Source organism: Solenopsis invicta, chromosome 12, assembly GCF_016802725.1.
Source record: "Solenopsis invicta isolate M01_SB chromosome 12, UNIL_Sinv_3.0, whole genome shotgun sequence".
NCBI lineage: Eukaryota > Metazoa > Arthropoda > Insecta > Hymenoptera > Formicidae > Solenopsis > Solenopsis invicta.
Window position 1 is genome coordinate 12,461,540 of NC_052675.1, and position 27,232 is coordinate 12,488,771.

The 27,232-nt window shown below is 26.1% G+C and overlaps 1 protein-coding gene across 2 annotated transcripts; it reads right to left on the reverse strand.

The window, feature by feature from the left end:
* Positions 1 to 1,156: 1,156 nt before the first annotated feature.
* Positions 1,157 to 25,901, reverse strand: LOC105192782 (long-chain fatty acid transport protein 1). Of its 2 annotated transcripts, XM_011157020.3 has the most exons (14): positions 25,775 to 25,901; positions 25,553 to 25,703; positions 15,364 to 15,514; positions 14,632 to 14,869; positions 12,240 to 12,471; positions 8,727 to 8,928; positions 6,949 to 7,141; positions 6,497 to 6,640; positions 5,215 to 5,352; positions 4,917 to 4,983; positions 4,658 to 4,748; positions 3,698 to 3,851; positions 3,564 to 3,619; positions 1,157 to 3,484 (listed from the first exon to the last, which is right to left on the reverse strand). In XM_011157020.3, the coding sequence occupies exons 1-14, from the start codon at positions 25,857 to 25,859 to the stop codon at positions 3,389 to 3,391; spliced, it is 1,998 nt and encodes a 665-aa protein (XP_011155322.1). In that variant the 5' UTR covers positions 25,860 to 25,901; the 3' UTR covers positions 1,157 to 3,388. The 2 variants fall into 2 exon arrangements, with proteins under 2 accessions (XP_011155322.1, XP_011155347.1); XM_011157045.3 differs by lacking the exons at positions 25,553 to 25,703; positions 25,775 to 25,901 and adding an exon at positions 16,065 to 16,399.
* Between the last annotated feature and the right edge of the window lie 1,331 nt (positions 25,902 to 27,232).

The window sequence follows — 27,232 nt, forward strand, 5'->3', positions numbered from 1 at the left end:
TAATATTCAAATGAAGATCGAACACATCCAAATGAACATCAAAAAATATAAGAAAACATGCAGAAGGAAGGTTCCATCATTTAGGCACAAATTCAATTATTTTATCCCTCGTCCTTTATCATTACAATTGTAAAATAATTACGCACTATTAACTGCAGTAGCTCCAACATTAATATATGTAAACTTATTAATTTATTTTTTAGAGCTTTTTATTTGTTTAATATAAAGGTGCGAATTATAATTATTAAGTATAATTCGAATTCGAATAGTTACAGTGGATTCGATTTGATTCATTTTTCAATCTAAAAGATTCAAATTCAAATAATTCGAGGATTTCGAATCATTGACGATTTGATTTCAAATCAATCGCTTTTAATTGTTTTATTTATATCTACTGCGCGGCCATTTACATTAACGCATTCGAATTTTCACACTTAATTGTTTACCGATTTCTAAAATTTTTCTACCGTTTTATTCTATTATAAATTGTTCAAAAATTTGTATATACAATAAACAATCGTCTTCACAAATTTGTTTCAATTTATATGTTTGTATCATGATAGAATTTAGAACAAATTTTGAAACTGCTGCATTATATTTTCCTAATAAAATGCAATAAAATACTATCATACGGATACTTCGATAAAGTAACGTAATAATTTGTACAATATGCTATAGTATAAGACTTAATGTTTATAAATAAGTTTATTTTTTTAGTTTATCGACAATACTTTATTACTTTTAAATTTTTATACAATGTAGATCTAGAAAAATTTAATTCGAATCGTATTCGCATCAAAGAGATTCGATTTGATTCAATTCAATTCAATTTAATTCAACGTGAAAATTTCAAACTCGATTCAATTTGATTTCGAACATATCATGAAAGATTCAATTCGATTCGATCACACAAATGTTTATTAATTCGCACACTTGTAATTTAAGACTATATTTTATTATAAAATATATAAAAATATAAAATACAAAGATATAAAATACCAGATACAAAATACAAACGTAACATACATTAATTTACATATATATTTTGATGATAAAAAATTTTTCTTTTGTATTACACATTTTTAATATTATATCATGTTATCTCTTATCAATCTTTATTTAAAGGAAATTATTTATTTAAAAGAAAAAACAATGCTATTGTCAAAACTATTTTTATTACAATAAATTTGTTTTATTTAACAATCGTACATTTTCAAAAATAGATGTCACATCAATTCTATGACATATCATCTCTGAGTATGTATACATATACCTTCACAGGGACTAAAAAATATTGTCATTTGTTAATAGTATAGATTAACAAAGATAACAATGTGTAAATAATTAATTTTATGTTAAACTACTTTATACGGAAACACACGTATGCTACTTATATATAATAAGAATTACAAAACAAAAAATAGACTGCACAAAGCCTAAGTCCCACAGTCAATATATCAAGCTGTTTTTCGGATATTGTAATTTCGTAAAAAAATTAAAGCACAGGAAACAAAATTTTTGCTGCTATTTGCAAGCGGATACTTTCAATTTGTGATATGATGTAATATTGATTAAATGACAATTTGCAATTGTACGGATCTTTTAAACATGAAAAAGTCTAATTAACAAAACTTAATTTAACGTTAATTAACGTCCTCGCTCAACTTACAAATAATGTATATTGATAATTTATATCAATATTACAAATAACTTATATAGATATAATTATATTAATATTATATAATTACGTGTATCAGTGATGGCAACTTATATATCGAGTGTAAAGAGCTTTACACTCGAATTAATCTAACAATAAGTGTGGAATTTTCACACTTGCAATTTGACAAACTTTTTCCAAAATTATTTATTATAGAGTTCTTTTACTGATCAAACTGGTATATGCAAAAATTTGAAACAAACATCAATCAAGATAAGAAAAAAGTAAGTACCCCTTAAAAGTGTTTAAGATATCAAGTTATCCTTTTTGTAAACTTACAGATACTTTAAAACAGAAAACAAAGAAAAACTAAGAAAACAAAGAAAATTCGAAATAATTATTCTGAAAAATATTGTGACACTTTTAAAAGAAAATTTGCCAGTGAGCAAAATGATTAGAGTTTCGAATTTACACAATTTTGACAACGTCATGCACTGCTGAGCACTTTTTTCAATTTTGAGAAGATTGAAGACGTATTTAAAATCAATGATAAGGTAAAGCCACTTAAATTGCCTCGCAATTCTCTATACTCATTGTAATATAACTAAAATCCTAGATTGAATGAAATGGAAAATAGATTTATATGAGCAAATGCCGTTCGACGATTAACATTTGTGCAGTTATAAATAGCAATAAATATGCTTCTCAGTAAAATAAAGTACAATTTTTAATAGTTTTTCGAGCCATTTCTCACTCCTTCGATTAATCGGAAAAGAATTCTACTCGGAATTCTGATAAATTCCCGGCCCTGACGAGTATTAATTACAAATCTTTATCTACAGAGGAAGAAACTGTTTGATATCGACTGTTGCATTTGTGCAGATCTTCGATGTTTCAATTTGAAACTCAATTTCAATTATTTACAGCACAGTATATGTTTCAAATCTTAACAAGTAAGCTACTGTATTTAGATAACTTAATAAGATGTATATTAATTAACAATGCAATCTGAATGGACAAAACATTAATTTTGTTACATTTTCATAAATACTTTCATAAATCCTTTTTCTTTCATTTTGTTAAGATTTCTACATTATATTATTTCTTTTATATCCGTTAAAATTCCTGCATTATTTAATAAAATTTTTGTAAATCTTTGATGACAAATTTGACGTTCAAAATTTGCAATTACAAAATAAACGTGCTTAATTTAATTTATCTAAATTCAAATAAGATGAAACAAAGAATACCATCTGAAAAAATGTTCTATAACTACATTAAGATTTATATTTAACTTTTTAAAAAAATATTCTCTCTCTCTCTCTCTCTCTCTCTCTCTCATCTCTTAAACATTGAGTAAATTATCGTCTATTACGCTATTTTACAATTTGCACTGGAATATATTCATCACATTGTCATAAATCTGATATACAAATAATTCATAAATTGTAAAGTATTAGTCATAATTATTCTAATAGAAAATATCTTAGGCATAATTATTCTAATAGAAAATATCTTATGTTATTTCTTTTCGAAACAATATATGCTTTCTCACAAACGCATTTGTGAGAAAAGACACGACGATAGGTTGGTCCACAAAATAATAATTTAATCCACTAATGTATTGGAAATTTAATATTCTAAAAAACGTTTCAGTCTATGTCTAAAATTCTATTTTACTTTGTTTTAGAAAGAACGTTTCTTCCTAAGAAAGTATGCCGCAAAGAATAATTATAATCGAATTTTTCCTGTAATGATATTATTGTAGTGTTCATCAGTCATCTTTATAAAAGTATCATTATTGAGGAAATAAATTAGATCTTTAACCTGTAAAAATTATTATTCTTATAATTATATTATATACTACTTCGGTTTTAAGGATTGTAACACATAGAATAAAACTTACCTTTTTAATATCAAAACCATTTTGCTGAAGATCCTTTTTTTGTAATTTAAAAGTTCCTGTAGAAAAAGACAAAATAAGTAATATCATTAGAAAGATTATTCAGTTTAATACAACAATAATTTTAGGTCCATTACCAGTCATAGGCAGTTCTGACAGGATACGAATAAAACGAGGTATGGCGTAGTTTGGCAAAACTTTCTTCAACTTTGCTACCAATCCTTTCAAATCCAAGGAATTTTCTGGATCATATATAGCTACCATTCCTGCTTTACCCTCGTTCCCGGGTACCTAAACATACAATTACATAGATTTTATAAATATACATTTTCTTTAACTCTGAAAGAATTATTCATGCCTTAACAAAAGATAAAATGCACTCCTAGGAGTCCTAATAATTATCAAAAATTAGACAAATCTGAAGAAGTAAATATTGTACAATTATTTTAAAAACTGTCTGATTCTTTATTTAAAATGTTATTATGCTGAATGTGTGATATATATTTCATCAATGCAGTACTTCTGCATTATAGAAATAATCATTAATTTTTTGTATACGGATTAATTATATTTTTAAACGTTTTATACAAATAAATTTTTTTACATTGTTAAACAATTTCTTTTTTAATTTAATTTTGCAAATGTACCATTAAGATGATTCGACGTATCGACATAAACATATAGTTTAATCAAAATACTATTTCGAAATTATATACTCGCACTGTTATTAAAATATTTTATAAAAGATCAATATTTCTATATCTTTTTTTTGTAAATATACCTATATATAATTACAATTTTTATGAAAAATTTGTCATATAATTTATTAAATGTTTTTCTATTGAGATAAAATGCCTATAGAAATCCTATAAAATCTTATTTAGTTCTAAAAAATTAAATTTTGATTCGTATTAGAATGGCAAATCACTAGAATGTTACAAGTTGAATTTTCACATTTAGAGTAATATTTTACTTTACAAAATTTAAATTGTCATGATATAAAAATAATATACTTTGCTATACTTCTTTAAATTTTTTTTACGCAAAATTGATTATTTTATGAATAAGTTATAAGTAATGACTTGTTTGTTATTTACCTCAACACCAAATACAGTTGCATCTTTGAGACCAATCACATTGCTTATGACGGCCTCTACTTCCGAGGTAGCAACATTTTCACCTCGCCACCTAATATTTCAATTTCAAGAATAACAATGTAATTAATGAAACTTTTCTATTTACTAATTTTATTCTAAAAATATACATTTCATAATAATTTAATAATTTTTAAATAAGTTTAATTATTATTATAAAACTGTATTATTATTAATTGTGAATTTGAAAGTATCTACATGCCTGAACGTATCACCAGTTCTGTCCTTAAAATAAAAATATCCGAGTTCATCCATTACTAAAATATCACCTGTTTAAAAAATTCATTTAAATTATTTAAAACATATAATTATTTCTACTATTCAATACACAGCCTATTCAATAACATCTTAACGATACTCTCGTTATCGTTTTAAAAAACCTGCATACAACGTTATAAGTAACGACGTTATAACAAAACTATCACTAAAAGTTACAGAACAGGTTTGCTAATGAATTATATGCATAAGTAAATCGTGATATATTATATGTAATTACTGACCAGAATTGAAAACGCGATCGCCTTTCACGAAGACATCATGTATAATCTTTTGCTCTGAAGCTTTTTTGTCTGCATAGCCGCTGAAGTCATTTATCACTTTCTTTGGATTAATTTTGCCCACAAAAATACCTGGCTCACCTAAAAAAACATAATATAAAATTGTATTAAATACAATATAAAAAATAGTATAATGTAGATACATATAATTTAATTATATGTTTAACTGAAATATTATCTGTTTTATTATTTTTTGTTAAGTATTTTAGCTAACAAAATTTTATATTAGAATCCTAGTCAGCAAAATGTTAGTAGAATGTAGACTAGCAACAGATTTGATAAAAAAATTTTAGTAGACTGACTCATTTGAGAATTATTTGACAGACTCATCTAAAGTCACATTTTGCTTAACGTTCTGTTGACAGAATCTATTAATATTTTATAGCAGCAAAAATCAAACAGAACACAATCTAATGGTAGACTCTCAGCAGAAATCGAATAGATTCTGCTATTTTATAAACATTTCAATTGTGACATTAATTGTTATTAAAAAATCTTTAAAATTAACGTTTCTATTCTTTCCTTACTTTATTTTAGACAAATAATTTAATACTGTTATAATAATAAAAATTAATATATCTTACAATAAAGTGTAACTATTCTGTAACTCGCAACCTACAGAAAAATAATAAAATATTTAATTTTCAAGTGAAGTTATAAAATACCGAATATAAACACGTCGAATTAACTTGCATAACATATTAAACATTGTTTTAGAAAATTATGAAGGTATAATAAAACAATTTTTTAACACACACACCCACACATTAAATATATTTTATTATTAACAAATAAAATTAAATTTGTTGATTAACGGAAGTAATAAAAAAAATTTTTTTAAGATATTAAAATCACGATTCTTTTGATTAAGCTCTGGAAGCTTGTGTGAGACTCCGTGTCGCACGCTGAGCACCGCTACGAACGAGGTGTATGCGCGCACGCGTATGTGTGTGTGTGTGTGTGTGTGTTTGTGTGTGTGTGTGTGTGTGTGTGTGTGTTCAGAAACCGCGCGTTAGACGAGAATTGATCGTCACAGTGATGCTCAGCGCGACATAGAATCTTACATGAATTTCCAGACCCCATAACTGCGTTCCGAAATTCATTGCCAGTACTGAAAATCTATAATTTAACATTACGTGTACAAGGTGAAAAAGTGGATACAACTATTAAGAATCACTCTGTATATATGACATACGTATGTATAACAAATTTTGATGACACGTACCAGGTTTACAGGGTATGCAGAATCCATCCGATCCTCTCAATAACTCTCCCGTATCTTCATCAATTTTCAACAATGCAACCGGATACAAGGCGGAAAGATATCTTGGTATAAAACCAACAGCACCAATTTTATTGTCAATGTTGACTGCAAATCATGTTAATATTTTTTAAAATAATTTTACACATACAATAACAATTGTAAAGTTTTAAGTTTTAATAGTTCTTGTTAATTTTTGAATAATTATTTCTTAAAAAATTTAAGCACGTTAAAAATTGTTTTGCATAAAAATAAATTTATTATAATATTTACGCAGAAATAAATTTATTATTTTTCCTAAAAATTTATCATATTTTAATCAAATTAATCAATTCAATTAAATCGAAATTCGATTAATTCAATTTAATCAAAATTTTTCAAGATTGAATTGAAATCAGGAGAAAAGATTGTGTTACCAAGATTTGAATTTCCTTCAGTGGCTCCATAAAACTCTCCTATTTGCTTCACGCCAAATCTTTTAACAAAAGATTCCCAAATTTGCGGTCTCAAACCATTTCCGAACATTAGACGCACTTTATGCTTAGTATCATACTCGCTTGGTGGGACTGTAAGGAGAAAACGACAGATTTCTCCAATATATTGTGCAATCTAAAATAAAAATGTAATTTATTCATTATTAAAGTAATTAAAAACTTGATAATTTAAAATTGTACTAATGTAGAAGTATATATAAAAGATGCTAAAAAGTGGTTAAAACACATTTTATATTCCTGTAATTTTTAAATAAATAGTAAGTTCTATAAAGGATTTAATTAAAACAATTTTTTAACAAAATAGAAATGTTTTAAAAATGTGGCACATAATTTCTTTCCTACGTAATTTTATATTGCAAATATCAAGTAAAAAACACTACATGAATCAAATTGGACACGGCTCAATGAAAAACGTTATTTGTAAGAATATATCCTTTACTATTATTGGGAATTAGTACAACATAGTGTAAAATTATTTTAACCTATTCTAGTCCTATTAAACAAAACAATACTTTTTTTGCAAATTAAAATATCATTAAAATAAATTATACTTAATAAAGAATATCAAAGCGTAATTGAAAAAATTCCGAAAATCATAATTTTCTTAAACGTTTAAAATTTCCATTTATTTCTGTATTTTAAAGAAAATAAAAAAATAAGTCTATCAGATTTTATATAGGTTCTTTATCGCAAATCGACGTGAAAATATGAGCTTAGTATAAATATATAAAAGTGTTAAACCGAACGATATCCTGACTACATTTTATTATATCGTTCGGTAAAATATGTCTTGAGTATTTTATTATTCGATTTGCATTTCACTTTCAGATTAGATCAATGTGTACAACAGTTTTAATATTAATAGCATATCTAAACCAGACATAAAAAGAAAATGTAATGCGCGAAACCTGAAAATCACGTAGAAAGACAATTAATATTAAAGGTGAAAAGAGACAACTATGTGAATCTGAAAAAAAAAAAGAAATACAGTAATGTTTTCTGGAGTACATTCAGATCTCCCCCCCCCCTCTTCATGTGTCTCACAAATGTCATTTTTCTCTTATTGTATACTAAATATTAAATAAAGGGAAAAATGATGTCTGAGAGACACTTGGATCAGAATCTTAACACAACCTTGCTTTTTCTACCTGATTTTCATTACCTGACGTTAGATATGCTCAGTTTATTATCATAATATCTTTTTTCTATGTATCAATAAGATCTGGCTTTAGTCAAATAAAGTTTACTTTTACTTGGCTGTATTTACATATTAATCAGTATTTACTTATTATTTCTTTATATTTGGTTGAATCATAGATATAATAAAAATTCTTATTATGTCTAAGAAATAATTTTACAATCTGTTATATTAATTTTCTGCAACATGAAAGAATATAAAGAAATGATATATTCTTAGAAAATATTAAATATTAAACATTTATCTTTAAAAATATAAAAAAATTACACAGACAAAATCTGCGGGTGCGGCAAGTAAAACATTTTTAATTTAAATATTAGGAAATGTAGAAATTCAAGATATATATTTAATAAATAATTTTCTCAACACAGATTTTTTCTATAAGAAAAATTTGAAAGACAATTTAGTTTCACTAAATTTCTTTAATGTACGTATCTCTTAACTAAAACTTTTTTTTAAATAAGAAAACTATAAAATTGTATAAAAAATAGAGTGATCTTACAGTACATTCATAATGAACGCAATCCGACCAATAATTAGACGCACTGAATTTTCTACGAAGCACGACAGTGACGCCTCCCATAAGTGCTTGACCAGCTCCAAGTATGCCACCTGCGGTGTGATAAAGAGGCAAAGGATTGTAAATTCGATCGTCAGAGTGTAGATTAAGCATTGAGTTTACGCCACATGTCATTAACATGAACCTGAAAACATAAAAACAACATATCGCATCAAAATAATACAATTATTTAAAATTTTTATTTGTCTATTTCTGAAACAACGTATAAATGCAAAAGAATATTTCACGTTAACATTATTGATTTCTGATAACTCTAGAAAATAAGTCTGAAATTTTCACAAATCAGTTTATATAATAATATTGAAAATATAATAATATATAAATGTTATTATTTTTCTATTTAAACTTCAGTACTTACAATTAGTGAGAATTTTAAGTAGAATTTATTAATGTAGTATTTAAGTTATTTATTCTTAGCCTGGCGATAATTGAAGTTTATTAACGTAGTGTTTAATCAGAGTTTATTAGTGCTTATTAAAGTAGACACGCAGCTAGATGAGTTTTGACCATCGAGACGTAGCTAAATATAAAGCACACAAACATAAAAATGATATAAAGACAAAAACTGCTAATTTTATATTATTAATTTCTTGTCACTCATAATAACACGTAAATACATACTTAATGAATAAAACAAAAGTTAATTATAAATTTAATTCTACAAAAATTCTTTCAAGAAAATTTGTTATTCTTATATATAAAACAATAAATTGTTCATTTAATTTTTTTCTATGTAATAGTGATTGTGTACTATTAAAGATATGTATACAATAAAAAATCTCAAGAACCTAAGTAAATCTTAAAGACACCAATGGTCTTTACACGATACCCTATATGTACATATATACGTATGTACAATTATTTAATACTAAATCATTACTGCGATATATGAGAATAAATCAAGAAGTACAGTAAATTTATTTATTTCTTACGTATAATAAAAATAAATACATATAAAAATATATAAAAAGGAGAAGGATTGTGAGTTGGATCTCCCAACACCTTTAGCATAGCCATATTGTGACCGCTCTAATGTCACTAAACACCATTTAATATAAACATATTCCGTCACTTAAAACACTCTGACACTTGAAACTGTTGCACAGACATGTAAATGACAGGTACTGTAACGTTTGTTTTCTTATTCAGTTTCACAATCTTGAATAATCTAATTATTAAATGTCATTCTGCAAACAGCTGCGGTCACAATGACTGTTAGCTTAGAAAGAGATATCCAATCAAAGTAGCAATCATATTACCAATCAGAGCTCAGACATCAATGTCGTTTTTCTCTTTATTTAAGACTCTACTGGTCATTAGTATTCACTGAGTTTTTATAGTTGAATTTCAGTTTTGCAAATAGCAGAGATTTTTGCAAATGTTTAGTCTTTACGTAATTTTGAAAAATATGTTGGATATTATTTTTTTTAATTTTAATCTTGCTTATATGAAGGCCTTAAATGTGGTTTTTAAATAATGTAACTGAATTAAATGTGTAATGTATTACATATATGAATTCAGCATATAAACTTATATTATGTACGGGAGAAACCCCGTATTGCATTATGAGCGTTGTGAGCAACACGAGAGATTTTATAACCTGATAGTAGATGATGCATAATGATTACTAGCAGAAAAAAAATAAAAATTATTTCTTTGTAAAAAAAATTATTTCTTTTTAAATAAAATATTTTTATAAAACATTTTATAAATTCTTGTTTTATGGCATAACAATGCATAAGTCTACGACAATCATTAATTTGATATTTTATAATTTTTAAACCTTTGCGACATTAGTTGCAACACTGACAGAAAAGATTTCTAAATGCAACGCTATTACTTTTCTATATATCATAAAATAAGATTGTTATAGAGATCATAATTATCATTGAAAAAGAAATATTTTATTCTTAAATGAAAAAATTCTTAAATCTAGAATAATATATGATCTTGATGCCATCTCATTAATTTTCTCAAACAGATTTAAGTTCAACAATGGAAATGGAAATTTGTAACAAATCTCATCATAATGTTTTTAACTTAACAATAGATTGATCTGAGGAAAATTTGAAGCATGTTCTTTCAGATAAAATATCACGAAGTTTCACTAGTAAGTTGCTCAACTTGTAAGTACCAAAAATACTATGTTTCATAGGCAATAGATCAACAAGAATTTACACTGCACGCGTAAACGGCGTAAACGAAAACTATTAGGTCTCCGTGAATGCGTTGATTAAAATGCATCTCATGCAAATTTTTCTTACGAGAACAAGCTTAGTCACACAATCTTTTATCGATCATGATATTAATCATAGCGTGTTATAATATGGAGCAAATTTGTATTATAAATGTAAGAATATAAGCTGAAATTTATATGATACGTGTTACTCTTATCTCAAAATAATAAGGCAATCTTATCTTTATAGATAAAAACAGGAATTAATTGACCTGATTCTGCTTTATTTTTATATTGCACAAAATTGCAATAAAATTAAGTATATAAGAATATTTTTAGCCTTGTTATTAAGAAATCTTTTTTGAAAGGGTATTATGCCTTTTCTCCTCTACAACTTAATTTTTAATGATTGCCCAGCTTTGTAACAGATTTTATGTAATGATCCAGAAAGTTTATTAATTCCTGCGATTTTTAGCTGCTTTCGAAGAACGTATTGCATCATTTCCTTAGTGACTTCTTCGTCACTGGCGTATCACCGGTACTCTATCAAAGGAAGCTTAAGCTACCTAATGGTCCAACCAAATAGAAGAATGCAGCAGGACTGCATATATCAGAGAATCAAATTTCAGTTATCCTAGAGTTTAAATGATTAAAACGATTATTAAGAAGTAAAAACATTCCTTGGTTGTATAGTGTTATTTATTGCTGCAAATCTGTGCTATTATGTTGAGAAATGGTGTTGTATATATTTTGCTAATGTATATTGTGAAGAATAAATAAATTCAACAATAAGAAGCTAATTAAACGCGGACCTTGAAACAAGCAAATTAAAATAGTAAAAAAATCAATGCATACTTATTTATTAAGAAAATTAGATTAATGTAACAACAAACTCTAAGAGTTAACAATTTTAAATGAACGTTAATATAAAAAACAATATTCAAACGCGTTTGAACTATACTGAATTACAGAGCATTTCAAATTGTTACTCAGAATTTGTTGATACACTAATTTAATTTTTTTAATAAATACCTATTGATTTTTTTACTATTTTAATTTGTACGTTTTAAGATCCGTTTAATTATCTTCTTATTATTGTTTACTTACATGATCTTGACATTATTACATTATTTTAAATACATTTACTTAACATTCTGATTTTCCTTTGTATATAAACATTACATTTTCGACATATATTCACATATTTGATATTCTATTAATGATTTTTACTCATAGCTAATCAATCCATGGAATCTCACCTCAAATTATTGATAACAGCAGCCTTTGGCATTCCCGTCGTGCCAGATGTGTAGATGTAAATTAATTTATCTCGGGGACTGCTATGGTCCAGTTGAACAAAGAGAGGTCCAGAATCAATGGTGCTGATTTTCTTGTTAATATCGACTGCACCTTCCAAAATCGGCGTGTCCGCCAACTCCGACCATTGATAAAGCTCAATGTCAGGTATTTTATCTTTGATGTCACGAATCGCTGCACACGATACGCTTCAGTAATATTTGTAATGTAAACTAGTTTAGATATTCCTATACTCATATAATAGAAAGTGCATTTAGAAAGTTTATTTAGAAGAGAAAATTTCGTTACGGTCAGTATAATCAACTTAGTTGAGTGATTCAAAATATCGATATTGATATCAATATGTGTATTCTATTGAAATGTGCAAGATATACATCTCTGTTAATTTTGAAAAAGTCATCTTTGTTAATTTTGAGAAAGTTAACGGCTCTTAATTGTAAAGATATACAGTTACAAAAATTTTAAAAACATATTAATAATTTTAATCAATCAAAAGTTATTTAGAATAAATCCCAGTTTTACTGGGATACAAGCATGATGCAAAAATTTTGACATTTTAACAACGAATTCGAGCGTAGTTATTTTGATGTTTCAACAAAATTATTTTTAAATATGTTTCTGTACCCAGACATCAATTTGTCAATATTATGAATCATATCAATACGAATATACTTGTAAATTGAAGTAACTTGAAGTAACATGATTACTCTCTCTGTGAAAGTGTAAAAGATTAAAAGTTGTTATTTTGTTATACATACTCTCTAAATCTTGTAATGTAAAATCACTGGAAAAATTGTACAGGCGCAATTTTCACTTTGTAAAAATAAATTTTTACTCTTATTAAAGTGACAAACTACTCGAAAAATTGCACAGATTCAATTTTCACTATTTTCACTATTTAGAATGACGTTTCACTCTATAAGATTTAGAGAGTAAGAATTGGAGTGCACAAAAATACAAATGCTTAATTTTGATATTCTTTATTCAACTTGATTGCCCTACTCATAAATAACTATAAATCTTATCTTTTCTGACATACGGCAATAATGTAAAAATTTATTAAAGCTTTTTTTCAAGAAACAAAAAAATTAATTTTTCGTAATTTTTATAATTTTTTTCAATAGCAAATGGTATGAGGTTTTTATTGGTACAATTTATTTTTCTTAAATATAGTACTTGATAAATTATGTTTTCAGTGGGTGTGGCGTACATACCGGGGCGTAATTATATAATGTCCCATATTTAAATGTCAAAACTCCGGAAACGTATAAAGGATCGATAAACTAAGAAAAATAGTCCATTAAAAATATATTTGTTTTTGTTTTAATTTGGAGAAAATCACAGAAAGGACAAACCATTATTCATTCATTTATTTATTTACGTTGTCATTTGTTTAATGTAGATAGTGTTCAAAATGTGAGCCTTATGTGCAACAATAACTTGTCGTTCCAGCATTTTTCTGTTTCTAAATCGGCCCGCATACTTTCATACTATTTCTAAAGTATTATTACCGTTAAAATCGTATACAAAGCATTACTTATACGATATTGTTTTTTTTCATAAAAGCTTTTGTTTGTTTATATTTACTTCTATAAATTTGTCAGTTACTGATTAGAAACTACGCATCAAGTGAATTACTTTTGACACAGTATGCTGCATACATATTTTAACATTGAATATGCTTGAATAAGATCAGCGTCTGAAGAGCATCAGCTACGTTACAAGTGACAGACAAATTTTAGACAATCTACATTAAGTAAGTGACAACGTGAATAAATAAGTGTGAAAGAACAAATAATAAATAACTATAAAAATAAAAACTATTTGTCTTTTATTTGCAATTTTTTCCAAAATAAAGTAAAAACGAGCATATCTCTAAAGAACTATTTCTCTTAGTTTATCGATCTCTAACATATTCCCCAAGTTTTGATATTTAATTTTGGAATACCCTGTATCAAATAAATGTAAAACATTTGACAGCAAATCTTCTATTATAAAAATATAATAATAATTTCAAGTAGCACGCACAAAAACAATAGAATTTTTAAATTTTTATCCTGGTTGAGGTAATAATTTTCGCAATAATTACTATCAGTTTTGAATTGTTTTTACTTTAATTTTAACTTCCAAATTTTGTTGTAATTTATCGATTGTCATGCTGATGAGGATTAAATAAAATCAAAACTTTCTTGATATTGAAAGCCTTAGAATAAATGTATCATATTATTTATTCATCCAACTTTTTGCTTGTTAATTTATTAATGTTTATGATTTTTGTATAAATAAAATCGAGTTTGGAATGGTAAATGAGTACTTAAAAATTAAAAAACTCACCATCTTTGAGTTCCGATCCAAAAATGATACCTTTGCAACCGGCAGCGTTAATACTATGCAGAAGTACATCACGACGAAGATTCGTGTTGATTAAAGCTCCTACGAAACCAGCTTTGCTAAGACCCAACCAGGTAGCGATGTATTCAGGACGATTCTCCATAAAGACAGCTATACTGTCAAAGTGAGAAAATGGTCTGGTTCGGAAGTAACGTCCCATACGATTGCTGTAGTGTTCCAACTGTATGCGATTTATAAGTTAAAGATTATTACTCATACATGTAATATCCTGAAACTATTATCAACTATTATCAATTAATACGTTTCTTTTTCTATTTATTAATAAAAAAAAAAAATACTAAATTGTGGGATTCCCAACGTTCCATTTCTCATTTTCACGTTACCACAATACATTGCTAATTCTAAATACATCGTTAATTCAAAAAGGACACTTACAAGTATTTATGAACTTTGTTATTATAAAGTATTTCTGCGCTTATAATTTGACAAATTTAATATAATTTTACAAATATTGTCTTGCAATTATTTTCCAGAAAAATGGCTATAATTTTATAAAAAATTTGCATTTATATGTCCGACCATTCTAGTAATCGTTATTAGACGTCATTAGTTATTAAATCTAATTGACTCGCCTTGACAATCATCGACGCAAGTGCTAAATGCGCAGTGCAGTACAAATTTACTAATACAAATGTTCCATGCGTCAGATATTACCTGTTCATATGTCCATTCTTTGTCCTCGAAAATGTAAGCGACTTTATTCGGATGAGCTGCTGCACATTTTGAAAAAACCTTTGCTACAGTATACTCGCGTTTTTCCCACCACCATAGACGTAAATTGACTTGAAAAAATCGGAAAGCACCCCTACACAAAATTCAAAAATTAAGATTATCTTAAATTATTAATATAAAACATTTAATTCAATTAATTATTAAAATTTATAAGTTTTGATAGTTTTATTTGTTATTTTTAAATGCATATAAACCATATTTTTTCATTAAGACAAATACCAATCAAATTTTGTTAGCAAATATTAAATAACATCATAAATTTAATATCAATTGTACAAAGACATTTTATTTATTAGTATATATAAAATTTAACATTATTATTATGAATGAATTTAGTATTACTTTTTCTTCTTTCTCTAATTGCAATGCAAAATAAGATTGAGTAAAATAAAATGCAAATAATTGAATGACAAAATAACAGAAATAACAAATATTAAAATGCAACAAAAATTAATATGTACTCATAATACATTTTAAAAAGATTTTAAAAAATTATTCAGAGTAAGATAATTCTATTGATTTCTTCGTACTATAAAACAAATATTTTTTCATATTAGAGATAAAACAAAAATAAAAAGATTTCGGACAAAAAGCTAGTCATATGTTTTTTAAATTGATGATACATTCTTCGTTCTTGGTCCCCTCACGTAATGCCTTTTTCTCGCAATTGGTTAATATCGCCGCACGACACGTGTGATGTATGTCACGCAATTGCTTTATTGTTACTCATCAAACACCTGGTAAGATGTAAAAAATGTGATTTTGTCAACGTGATTTTTGTAAAAAGCATTATTAAGTAAAACTATTTCCTTTTTTGATTATGTGTAATTATGCTGAATTAATTTTTATTCAACTCGTTTAAACCTATCTTTACACAATAATATAATGTTAAGAAAAATTAATAACAAAAAGAAGTTTAAAATAACACTAAATTACAAAATGTTATTAGATAAGATAATTTTATTCAACTACAAAATGATTAATTTTAATTTTGATTCTTAAACGTTAATTGTATACTGTACGTAATTAATTATAATTAATAATAATTAATTATAATTAATTCATGTTTTAAGTGTGTATTCTAAATATATTACCGCGGAGAAAGAAAGATAGAAAAAGAGAGAGACAGAAAAGGTAAGATTTCTATATTTATTAGAATCTGTAATATAGATATATACTATGTTAATTATGAAATAAAATTTATTCTTCGAATTCTAATAAGTATATAGGAAACAAAAATTAATAATTTATTGTTCAAATTACGTACGCCCACATTAATGGAAAATGAATAAACATATTAATAAAATCAAGTTATGTTATAAATTTATAAGTATAACCATATTTGATACAATTATTTTTTATTGATTTAGGTCTTTATCTTGAAAGCTTTATCAGTGCGCAGACCTGTAATCGTACGTATCGTACGTATAAGCAGTTATTATTAATATAATGACAAATAACTTGATTTATTTTGTAAAAACACCAAAAAAAGAATACCATATTATTTTTCTTTGGAGAAGAGAATTTACAAAAAAACCGATTAAAAATCGATTAGAAATACATTTAAGTAAGAGTTATTTCACTATCAATCATCATATAATATTTTAACATATATTTTAGTTGTAATATTTTAGTTCTTACTGACAATGAATACAACTGAATATAAATAGTATTGATTATTGATCATTATTATCATTATAATTATCTAATAGTTTTATTTCAGAAAACAAGATTTTTTTAAATTTTTGACATGAAACATGATAAAAATTAATTTATTACAATACTTTTTTACTCTTTACATCTTAAGAAAGAATTAAATCGTGCGATCATTAAAGATTCCGTCAAGATTCAATACTTCGAGAATCTTGTCTTGTCTCATCTCGAATTTGAAACGAGATCGAGACAAGACTTTTGTGTTGAGTTTTAAGACAAAACAAGATTTTGAATTCAAGATTTTCGAAAATCTCGAGTCTCAATAATTGTAGAAATTGTTCTATTTTTTTGTAAAATATTTCTAAACTGATAGAAATTATAAAAATGATAACAAAGAAAATAATATTTTAATTTCAAAAACACTAATAAAAGTACATTTAAATATTTTTATAAAATGATTTAAAAATTATTTTGGAGAGAGAAGAATCCATAACAATACAATTACTGTAACGATTTAAGTTGAAAGTTTGAATGGGTTAAAAATTTTCAAGTTTTAAATAATAAATGTATAATAATTGTCTTCGAAAACGCGCGCGTGACGTTGGAAAATAAACGATCGCAACCAACGTCATCATCGACTTGGCTGCGCGATGTTACGTGCCGTAACACGCATTCATCGTAAAAATTCATCGTAAGAATTCTATTATCTTAGATAACCACTTTTTTCTCTTTGGTCTAACCACATGACACTTTTATTGAGATTAGAACAACACAAGAACGCGCTACGCGCGCGACATTTATTTAATTTCATGTTTATATGTATATAACTAAATATAAATAATAAAAATTTCAAAAATTAATTATACATTATTAAGACTAAACATAGGGTTTTTTTCCTTTTTGGTTTAAACACATGACACTTAATAAAACTAGACTTTGACCCCCATCCCTATGTGTAACATTCCCTGCTATTAAAAAAACTTATTATAAAACTTACTACACTCTAGCTGATCTTTTTTTCTTAATAATAAAATACAAAAGAAATAAAAGAGTATATACCACAGAAAAAGTCCTGAATTAATTTTATCTTATTATTATGTTACACTTTCGTAAGAGCAATCATCTTTTTTAATTTTCGATCATTTCTAGCAAAAGTAGAAAAATGCTATTATTACGAAATGCCTTATCAAGACTCTTAAAAAAATCACAGATATTTGCATAATTTTTATAACAAAGTCAAAGTGCGCATAGATATTTTTTAATTAAATTTTAATCAAATAAATAATTGTAATAATATTTATATATAACTAACAAAACTGATTTGTATATAATTAACGAAACTTATCGTTGAAATTTACAGTTAATATATTACATGTCGAGATTTTCGAGAAATTCGAAACGAGACGAGATCTTCAAACTCGAGATCAAGGTAAGAATATAGATATCGATATATTTTCAAGACGAGATTTCGGGAAATTTTGCAGCATTCCTAGTAATTATAATAAATAAATTATAATAAATCAAAGAAATAAGATAAAAATGCAGATATTTAAAATAAATTCTTATTTCAAGACAGTTTTAAGTATGTAATGTCTTAAAAAATTTCTTACTTTAACAATTTAAACATTTATTAAAGTCGCAAATTGTAAACTATTAAAATTATATAATTTTATTTTGTTTTATTTTTTTATTTAAAAATTTTAAAAATAATATACTTGAAATAAGAAAATAATAATTATACAGTCCTTATAAATATTTATTACTTTAAAAACAAAAACAAAAATTACTTTTCTGAGAGAAGAATAAGATTTGATAATTTTCTATAGAGTAATTGATCAAGTATGCAATTTGAATTTTATAATATTTTTATTTTTTAATAATATTGTAGGAACAATAAATCAATATTAACTGCGAAAATCAACAACAGATAATAGACCGATCAGCAATTATGTGTATTATAAGCCCAAGTATGTAATTTCTAAACTATGTTATTACTGGTTATATGTGATCTATTATAATTCAAAAACAATTATAATTCAAATTGTAGACTCGGTACTCTTTTTTGTCTTCAGAATAAGCTAAAATATTGTGCAGTGGTTGTGAGACTCTCTGTATATTAGTAATATATTGTTGAATCACCGCGTATTGAACTTTGCTTCTATATTATTTACTGTTCTTCCTCTTGAGATATTCTCTTATTATATCATTGCGTGACGTGTAGAGAGAGGAAATTTTATTGAGATAAATGTTAGCTTATTTCTGTGCTTTTAAAATTAAATTAATTCCATGGATATGTCAATTTATGCATGATAGTTACCGAGCACATCTCATAACTTCTTATCATTAGAGAAAAATTAAACAGGCATTTTAATACATTGCAATTACATGTAAATAAATAATTCTACATATATATAAATAAATATATAAATATATATATGTGTGTGTGTGTGTGTGTGTGTGTGTGTGTACATTACACGTGTGAGTATATATATGCATATATATCCACACACACATTTAATGATTGATTTTCAATACTATTTTAAATATAAATTTAAATATTAATATAAATAAAAAAATGACATATAATCAACAAATGCATTGTTTAACAATATCAATTTTTATGATTAAATATTGTAAATAACATCGAAGATTAGAAAAACCCCAACAAAGCAGTATTATAAAAATAATCTTTCGGTATATTCAGCATATTTGCAATTTAAACACAGAAATCAGAAATAAAATCAAAATCTTATTTATTTTTTATAATGTAAGAATGTTAAATTAACATTTAGTAAATCCAATATCATTTCACACAAAATGCGTGTGCGTCTGTATGAATTTCGTAATACGATCTTTGTACTAGTTAAGTACTATACAACGTAATATTCTGCACCAGTTGCAATACATAATATACATCATTGAACTCTGAAGCCATTCAAGATTAACCATTCCGTACATTACTCTCATATTATGTACACAATAATCGGTATTGGAATTTTGATCACTTATTGCAAAAAGTATAATTTAAAAAGAACGAAAGGTAAGGTACGAAAGTATAATTATATTTTGCTTTATTGTAATTTTTTATATTTTTTGGTCTCTCGTTTCTCTCCTATTAATATCTTTCTGATTCAAAAAAAAGTAAAGTTTATAAAAAAATTAATAAAAGATTTAATTTTGTCAATCCGATATTACTTATTATTGCATGATAAAAAATGTTTCAATAAGCTGTAGTAATATCAATAATTACTATTTAATAACTACTAATTAATTGATAAAGTATCATCAATTAGTTACCGACAGTTTATTGAAACACTTTATCAGTTCTTTATTTCGAAGATATATTCAAAAGTTTAATAAAAGCCATCTTTGTTGAAAAGAAAAGAATTTTATTTCTCAATTAATAATATTGTAATAATTACGATTCTTTAAAATTAATACAATGCGTTTTGTTCCATATATCAGTTTTATATAACAGGATATATCTGTGCATTTTTCTCATATGAGTTACTAGTTTGACATTTTATCTAGACAAAAAGACTATTTTTTTCATACATAATCTTATAACATGTGAGTAAGTACTCTCGTTGTAAATATGTGTAGATTTAGGGCGGTATATAGTTGATTCTTATTTTCAGACCGTCTTAAGATGCTAATACGATTCTTAAGATTTAAGACGGCCCTAAGGCGATCTTAAATGTAAAAGTCGATTATAAATACTGACCTTAGTATATTCAAACTTCAAGTGTTTTGCTTCTTAATGGTTATCTCTAACTTTGTTATTCATCAGAGAGATACATTAATAATCGCTAGATATTATGCCAGCAAAAATATAAATCACAATGCACAGAGATATCTCATAAAATTATAAAATAAACAGCATAAGATTATAAAACAAGTAATCAAAAAATTATTGAAAAAATATACATAATATGAACACATAAATTATTCAACATTATATTTGTCTGTATTGTGCGTAAACATTCCTAAGTTAACTAACGTGTGTTATGAATATCATTATACTGGATTTTATATTTTATTAAAAAATGTTAATCAAAAAAGAATTTTAAACTGGCAATAAATACTAATCAAAGTTATAATACGTATATAAATAAATTAGAACATTAGACATACCGTTAAACAATAATTATACTTATTACAAAATTAAAAAACTTAAAATAAATTGAGTTAAGTTACTTATTTGAGAAAAATTTTAGAAAACATTTCTTTAACGTTTATTTAACATTATGTAAATATGTATTTTAAAAACATTAAAAAAAAATTTTTTTCTGATTATTTTAACATTTAAACAATATTTTCTGTAAACTTTATACAAACATTTCTTTATCGTTTAATAAATATTTTCTTCAAATTAAAAAAAAATGTTCCTCTAACATTTAAAGAACATTTTTAAAGTTAAAATAAACGTTCTTTCTTTAATGAAAAAAAAGGGAAGTATACTCATTATTTTTAACGTTTCTTAAATAATTTTTAAAGTAATTTTTTAAATATTTTTTTCCTGCTTTAATATTTATTATTGTTGACTACTTATTTTATTAATATAGATAATAATTTTCCAAACTTTTATATTAATGTCTAGTATTATTTTACATTGTTCAATTTTTTATTAAATGATTCATATAATTAATTTATATGTCAATTTCTCAATATAGCAACTATATAATAATATTAATGCATTTAACTTTAGTTTTATGTTTTGTTAAATTATTAATATTTTACAACATGAAACTGATTTATTCATGTTTCTGGTTTGTTGACTAAAATTCTTTTTCTAAATACATTTTAATTTACTTTGTAATATGCTTTTCCAATCTCTTAATTTTGTAATCATCAAGCTTTTTTTAATTTTGATTTTAATTTTAATTCATATTTAATGCACTCGTACACGTAATATATTGTATATTTGCAATCGCAAAACTTTAGCAATTCTAAGTTTCAATAAAATCAATATATCACTGATTACCAAATTATATATAATAGACATGTTTAAAATTACTTTGTTACTTAGAAATTTTTAATAATAAAAATCTGAATTAAAAATTTTAAATTATATTAAAAATGTCAAAATGAAAAAAATTATAAGATAAAGTTAACTAAATTAGTATCTTATAAAACAAAATATTATTTAGAACAAAGTATATAAACGTATACAGACTCAAAGCAGTTGCAGACGTTTCCACGTATCGAATCCTGTTCAGTAGAAATAAAACCAGTGAAAAATAAAACAGGATACATAGCGGATTGACCAAGGCTTTCCTCCGACATGGTTGAAATCACGTAAAAAAATTTCCTTTAAAAAGTTAACGTTATAATGTAAAAGTAAAATTATATAGTCAAAAAAGCCGCCATATATCCTGCATTAAGATTATAAATATTGTCAAAATGTGAAATAAATAAAAAATTGATAATTAAACTCTACTTATATGTTCGAAAGAGAAATTAAACGTCGTAGGTTTTTATAAAAAGATTGATTTACAAAATGCTTTTTATAAAAAGAAAACAGAAATTAGGTTTAAATACGCAAGTTGACACTGAAACGTTTGATCCCATTTATTCAGATCTTTTAAACGAATTTAAATTATAAGTTCTTCGTGGTGGGGATAATAATGAGCTTGGTTTTGGAGGAAATTCTTCATTTGTTTCATTTGCTTTGCTCACTTTGACTCATTATTGCCCTAAAAGCGCTTGGTTTCTCTTCCAAACATGTGATTGAGCTTACTTATCAAGTTTTTCTTCACATTTTACATTTTGACGATATTTATAATCCTAATGCAGGACATTTGGCGATTCTTTCAACTATAATTTTACTTTTACATTATGATATTAACTTTTTAAAGAAAATTTTTTTACGTGGTTTTAACCTTGTTCAGAGGAGAGCCTTGTTCGGAAGAGAGCCTTGGGTCGGCCCGCTATGTATCCTGTTTCTTCCTTTACTGGTTTCATTTCTCCATACTGAAAAGGATCCAATACGTGGATCAAAACGTTTATAACTGCTGTCCGTCCATATACTTTTGCTATAATATTCTACGCACTGTTATCTGCGGTAAGTCACACTTGTTTTAATTAATTTTAAAAAGCCTCTTCTTTCTGTCTGTTAAAAAATTATTAAATCTCTTTTTCTAGTACTTGGAACAAGATCAAAACTACACTTTTTGGCACGTGGCAACAATATAAATTTTATGCATTTACATATTTAAATTCACAGACACACAAGTCTTGAAAAAAGTTTAAAATAATATATAAATCAAGAACAAGGTTTACATTAATGTACAATGTACATGAATATTTGCTACACGATTGAGATTGCTATATCGTTATCTTGTGGCGATTGCATTGCCTTTTTCTTGCTGCAGGCGTAAAGATCGCAATAAAAAAATAAAAAGAGAATTTGTGATATTAAATGCTTGATATTAAATGCGCAAGAGAAGCATTATATTTCAGCACGCGCGTAGTCAAGCCGAATACAGAAAAAGCATGCAGACATGGCTTCGATGCTCGAGACAAGAGCAGTGCTCAAGCAAGAGAAACAGTGGATAATATCTCGATTCGGCTTTAAATGATTATTATATTCGATTTTTTTTTCGTTAAATGGTGAAGTTAATAAAATTAAAGTTAACTTGTTATGCAAAAGTTCATGCCGCGTACAAATTAATCAGTGGCTGGCAAGCCAATATCACATAAATATCTATTTATATAACGCAAAATGTAACGCAACATTTAAACTAGTACAATTTAAAAATTAAACATTAAACAAAATTCGAGAACCATACGCTTTGACGGAAAAAAAAGAGAAATGACTTCTGAGAAATGCGTTATGAAAACGATAATCCAAGTTACAATTAGAGAGAGAGCAGACACGTCTTTTCTTATAACGAGACAATAAAGAATGACTTCTATGAACCGCGCAATAACGTGCATTTAATTCGCTATCATTCCTACGCCAAATTCTCTGCCTAGAAGCTAAATTCTCATCTATACATAAAAGAAAAAAAAAATCTTTTCCTAATACCGTTTCAATATTATAATCTTACTTTTTTAAAATCAAAAATATCAAAATATCATATGAAAATATTGAAACATTAGTCAGCAAAAAAAAACCGATAAGAGCCAACACAAGTTCTTAGTGTGTAACAATACAATTATTTATTAATTAATGGAAAGTCGACGTTTAGTTTGGGTCATCTTCAGTAAAAATAAGAAATCAAAGATCACGGAGATTAAATAAGAGCAGAACCGTAGTGAAAAAAATTAAAAAACTTCGTAAAGATATGAAAGGCACTTAAAACTGATGATGTAACTCTACTAAATAAATAAAACGCAATTGCAAAGACGTCAATACAAATTTTTAAAAAAAGAAAAACTTTTTGTAAGATTGACTTGTTTGCAAATCGATTAAAAATGTGGTTTATCCGCTGCGACAAGTGACGGTCTTACGATATATATTTTTGTATATTATGTTGTTATATTACTTTGATTATTTGGAGAAGAAATGTTTTTAGTCTTTACATAAAAAAAACGTATAATTTCTTTTAACAATGTGAAATATTGCAAATATAGCATAGAAAACTTAACAATCAGCAATTACAAATATTTTAAATCATTAAAAGATTCTCATTTTTTTTTATAGCTTATATAACATGTTAATAGCTCACAGTTAGCAATTGTAAATTCTAATAATAGTTAGAAGAAGTTAAATTATGATGATATGACATTTATTTTAATAAAAAACTGTAACGTATAATAAAAAGCATATGCACCGAGAGCTCTTATAAACTCCCTCATCTTTTACGCGCAGTACATTCCAACGGTAAACGAAGCATTGAAGCGAATGGGGCAATCATGCAACTCGGGCATTGAACGCAAATTATTAATCCATAACATAACACGAAAATCTATCACTACAAGATATAACGCTTTACTCGAAGTAAAAAAAAATATTCCTAGCTGTTTCTACTAATATTATATCTATTGTCAATTAAATAATTTTCATTGATTATTACATGTAAAATTATTTTACATGTATTAATAAATACACGTAAATAGAACAATATATGTTATATATTGAAAACAAGTGTATTTATATACATAATTTTTTCAATCAATATCATAAGTATAGCGATTAGTAGCAAAAAACTTAACTGCCATTATCACTTTACAGGTTAAATCAGATTTAATTAAATAAAAAGAATGTTTGTAAAAAAATTTAAATAATATAAAAATTATAAAATTATAGAAACAGAGTACATCTCCAGATATTTTATTTCTAAAAACTTAATATAGATCTTTTTTTCTAACATACTTTATATTCTGAGTAACATTCGAAGAACTACCAGCGATTTATACCAACGATATACTATATTTAAGCTTTGTTTCACCAGTATTCGCGTGTAAGTCTATTTTCTTTCGCCTGCATTTTCCCTTATTTATTCGTACTCACAAAATATCTCTGGGTAACGTCTTGTAGAGTACGTAAATGAAATGCCGGCGACTTCCGGTAAGGAGAAAGCCGCCAAGCAGCAGGCTTAATGCGGTGATAACGAACTGGAGATCCGTCGTTATCATTTTCCTTGCGTTTTTTCGTCCTGGAACTTGGAATAATTAATCAAGCGTGCAATCTAGAAATGGCGCCAGCAACCACCGGTCAGTCTAGTTAGCTCACATACACCGACCGTAAACCGTCTAAGAACTGGTACACGCAAACGTTGTGATTCAACTGAAACGAAACTGAAGGACGAGTCTGACATATATATGATCGAATTACCCGTGTATCCCCCACGTCTCCTACGTGGGCAAGTTCATGCGTAGTCATCATCACCACTAGCTATCCTAGGAGATACTACGTGGCGGTGGGGATGACAAACCTGATATTACACGATGCGATGGAATGGATAACACATGCGCAAAAGCTCTCACGACAAGCGAGCTTCTAAAGCCGTGCTCCGAAAAGAGAGAAAACATGCACAATTATAAATATTGAAGCAAATATATTCAAAATCGGTTTTACGGCCCAAAATTTTCCTCTTTATAATTCTTTAGAATTCTTTATGTAATTTTACAGAATTTTGAAAATTTCTGTATAATTTTGTAACTTTCTAGACAATTTTTTGGATTTTTTTAAGTGAAATTGAACTTACTTTTCAACACTAAAAAAGTCTACATTATTTCTAAAATATTTTGTATATATAAATTCTAAAATATTCTATGATTTCTTCTTTTATAAATTTTGAAAAGAAAACTTAGATTTAAATTACTTTTTATAAAAATCGTTAAAAATTTAAAATATAAAAGTTGTTTAAATATATATATTTAGATATATATTTAGATATTTATATTTTTCACTAAGGTGACGTGATTACATTGATTTCTTTTAATTAATTCTAATTAATTTTAATTTAACAAATAGTACTCTTAATATTGTTCTAATAACATTGTAATAATTTCATAACTTACTAACAAATTGTATTATTATTATATCTTACGCAATCATTTAACTGCATAATATTTTTTGCGTATAGCTTTAAAAAAAGAATAAAAATGTCATCTATTGCAAGCCAATAAATGATAATATTGTTTGCTAATTTCCTATCGTTAGTATATTAATCAGTAGCATTAAAAAACCCAGTAAACATATATATTTGCCTACTGACAAAATCTATTTAAACATGTGATAAGAAAACAAATAAGAATAAAGGAATAAAAGATTAAAAATATTGACAATCTTTTATTTTCGTTCAATATAAATTTTGATTTGCTGAGTAATCTTCGAGAAATGTTAAGGAAAATAACTACATTCATATCGTACTGATATGAAAGTGCCACAGAGTGTTCGTCACTGCGATTCATTGGCGTAACGATGACGAACAAATCAATTAAGGCTATTGCACGTAACAAGTTTTAGTTGTAACCGTAAGACCGTAAGCCTAATAATCACAGTAATTCTCAAACATAAACCATAATTTTAATTGTAATTAGTTGGTATATTTACCATTTTACAGTTATCAACTGTTTTTTACATATAATGGACTTTATTTCGAACAGAAGAGTCGTTTCGCACTCTCTCATAGTAATTTGCTGGTCACGTTAAATGAAGCGTTTGTCACGTATAAGATTGCTGTAT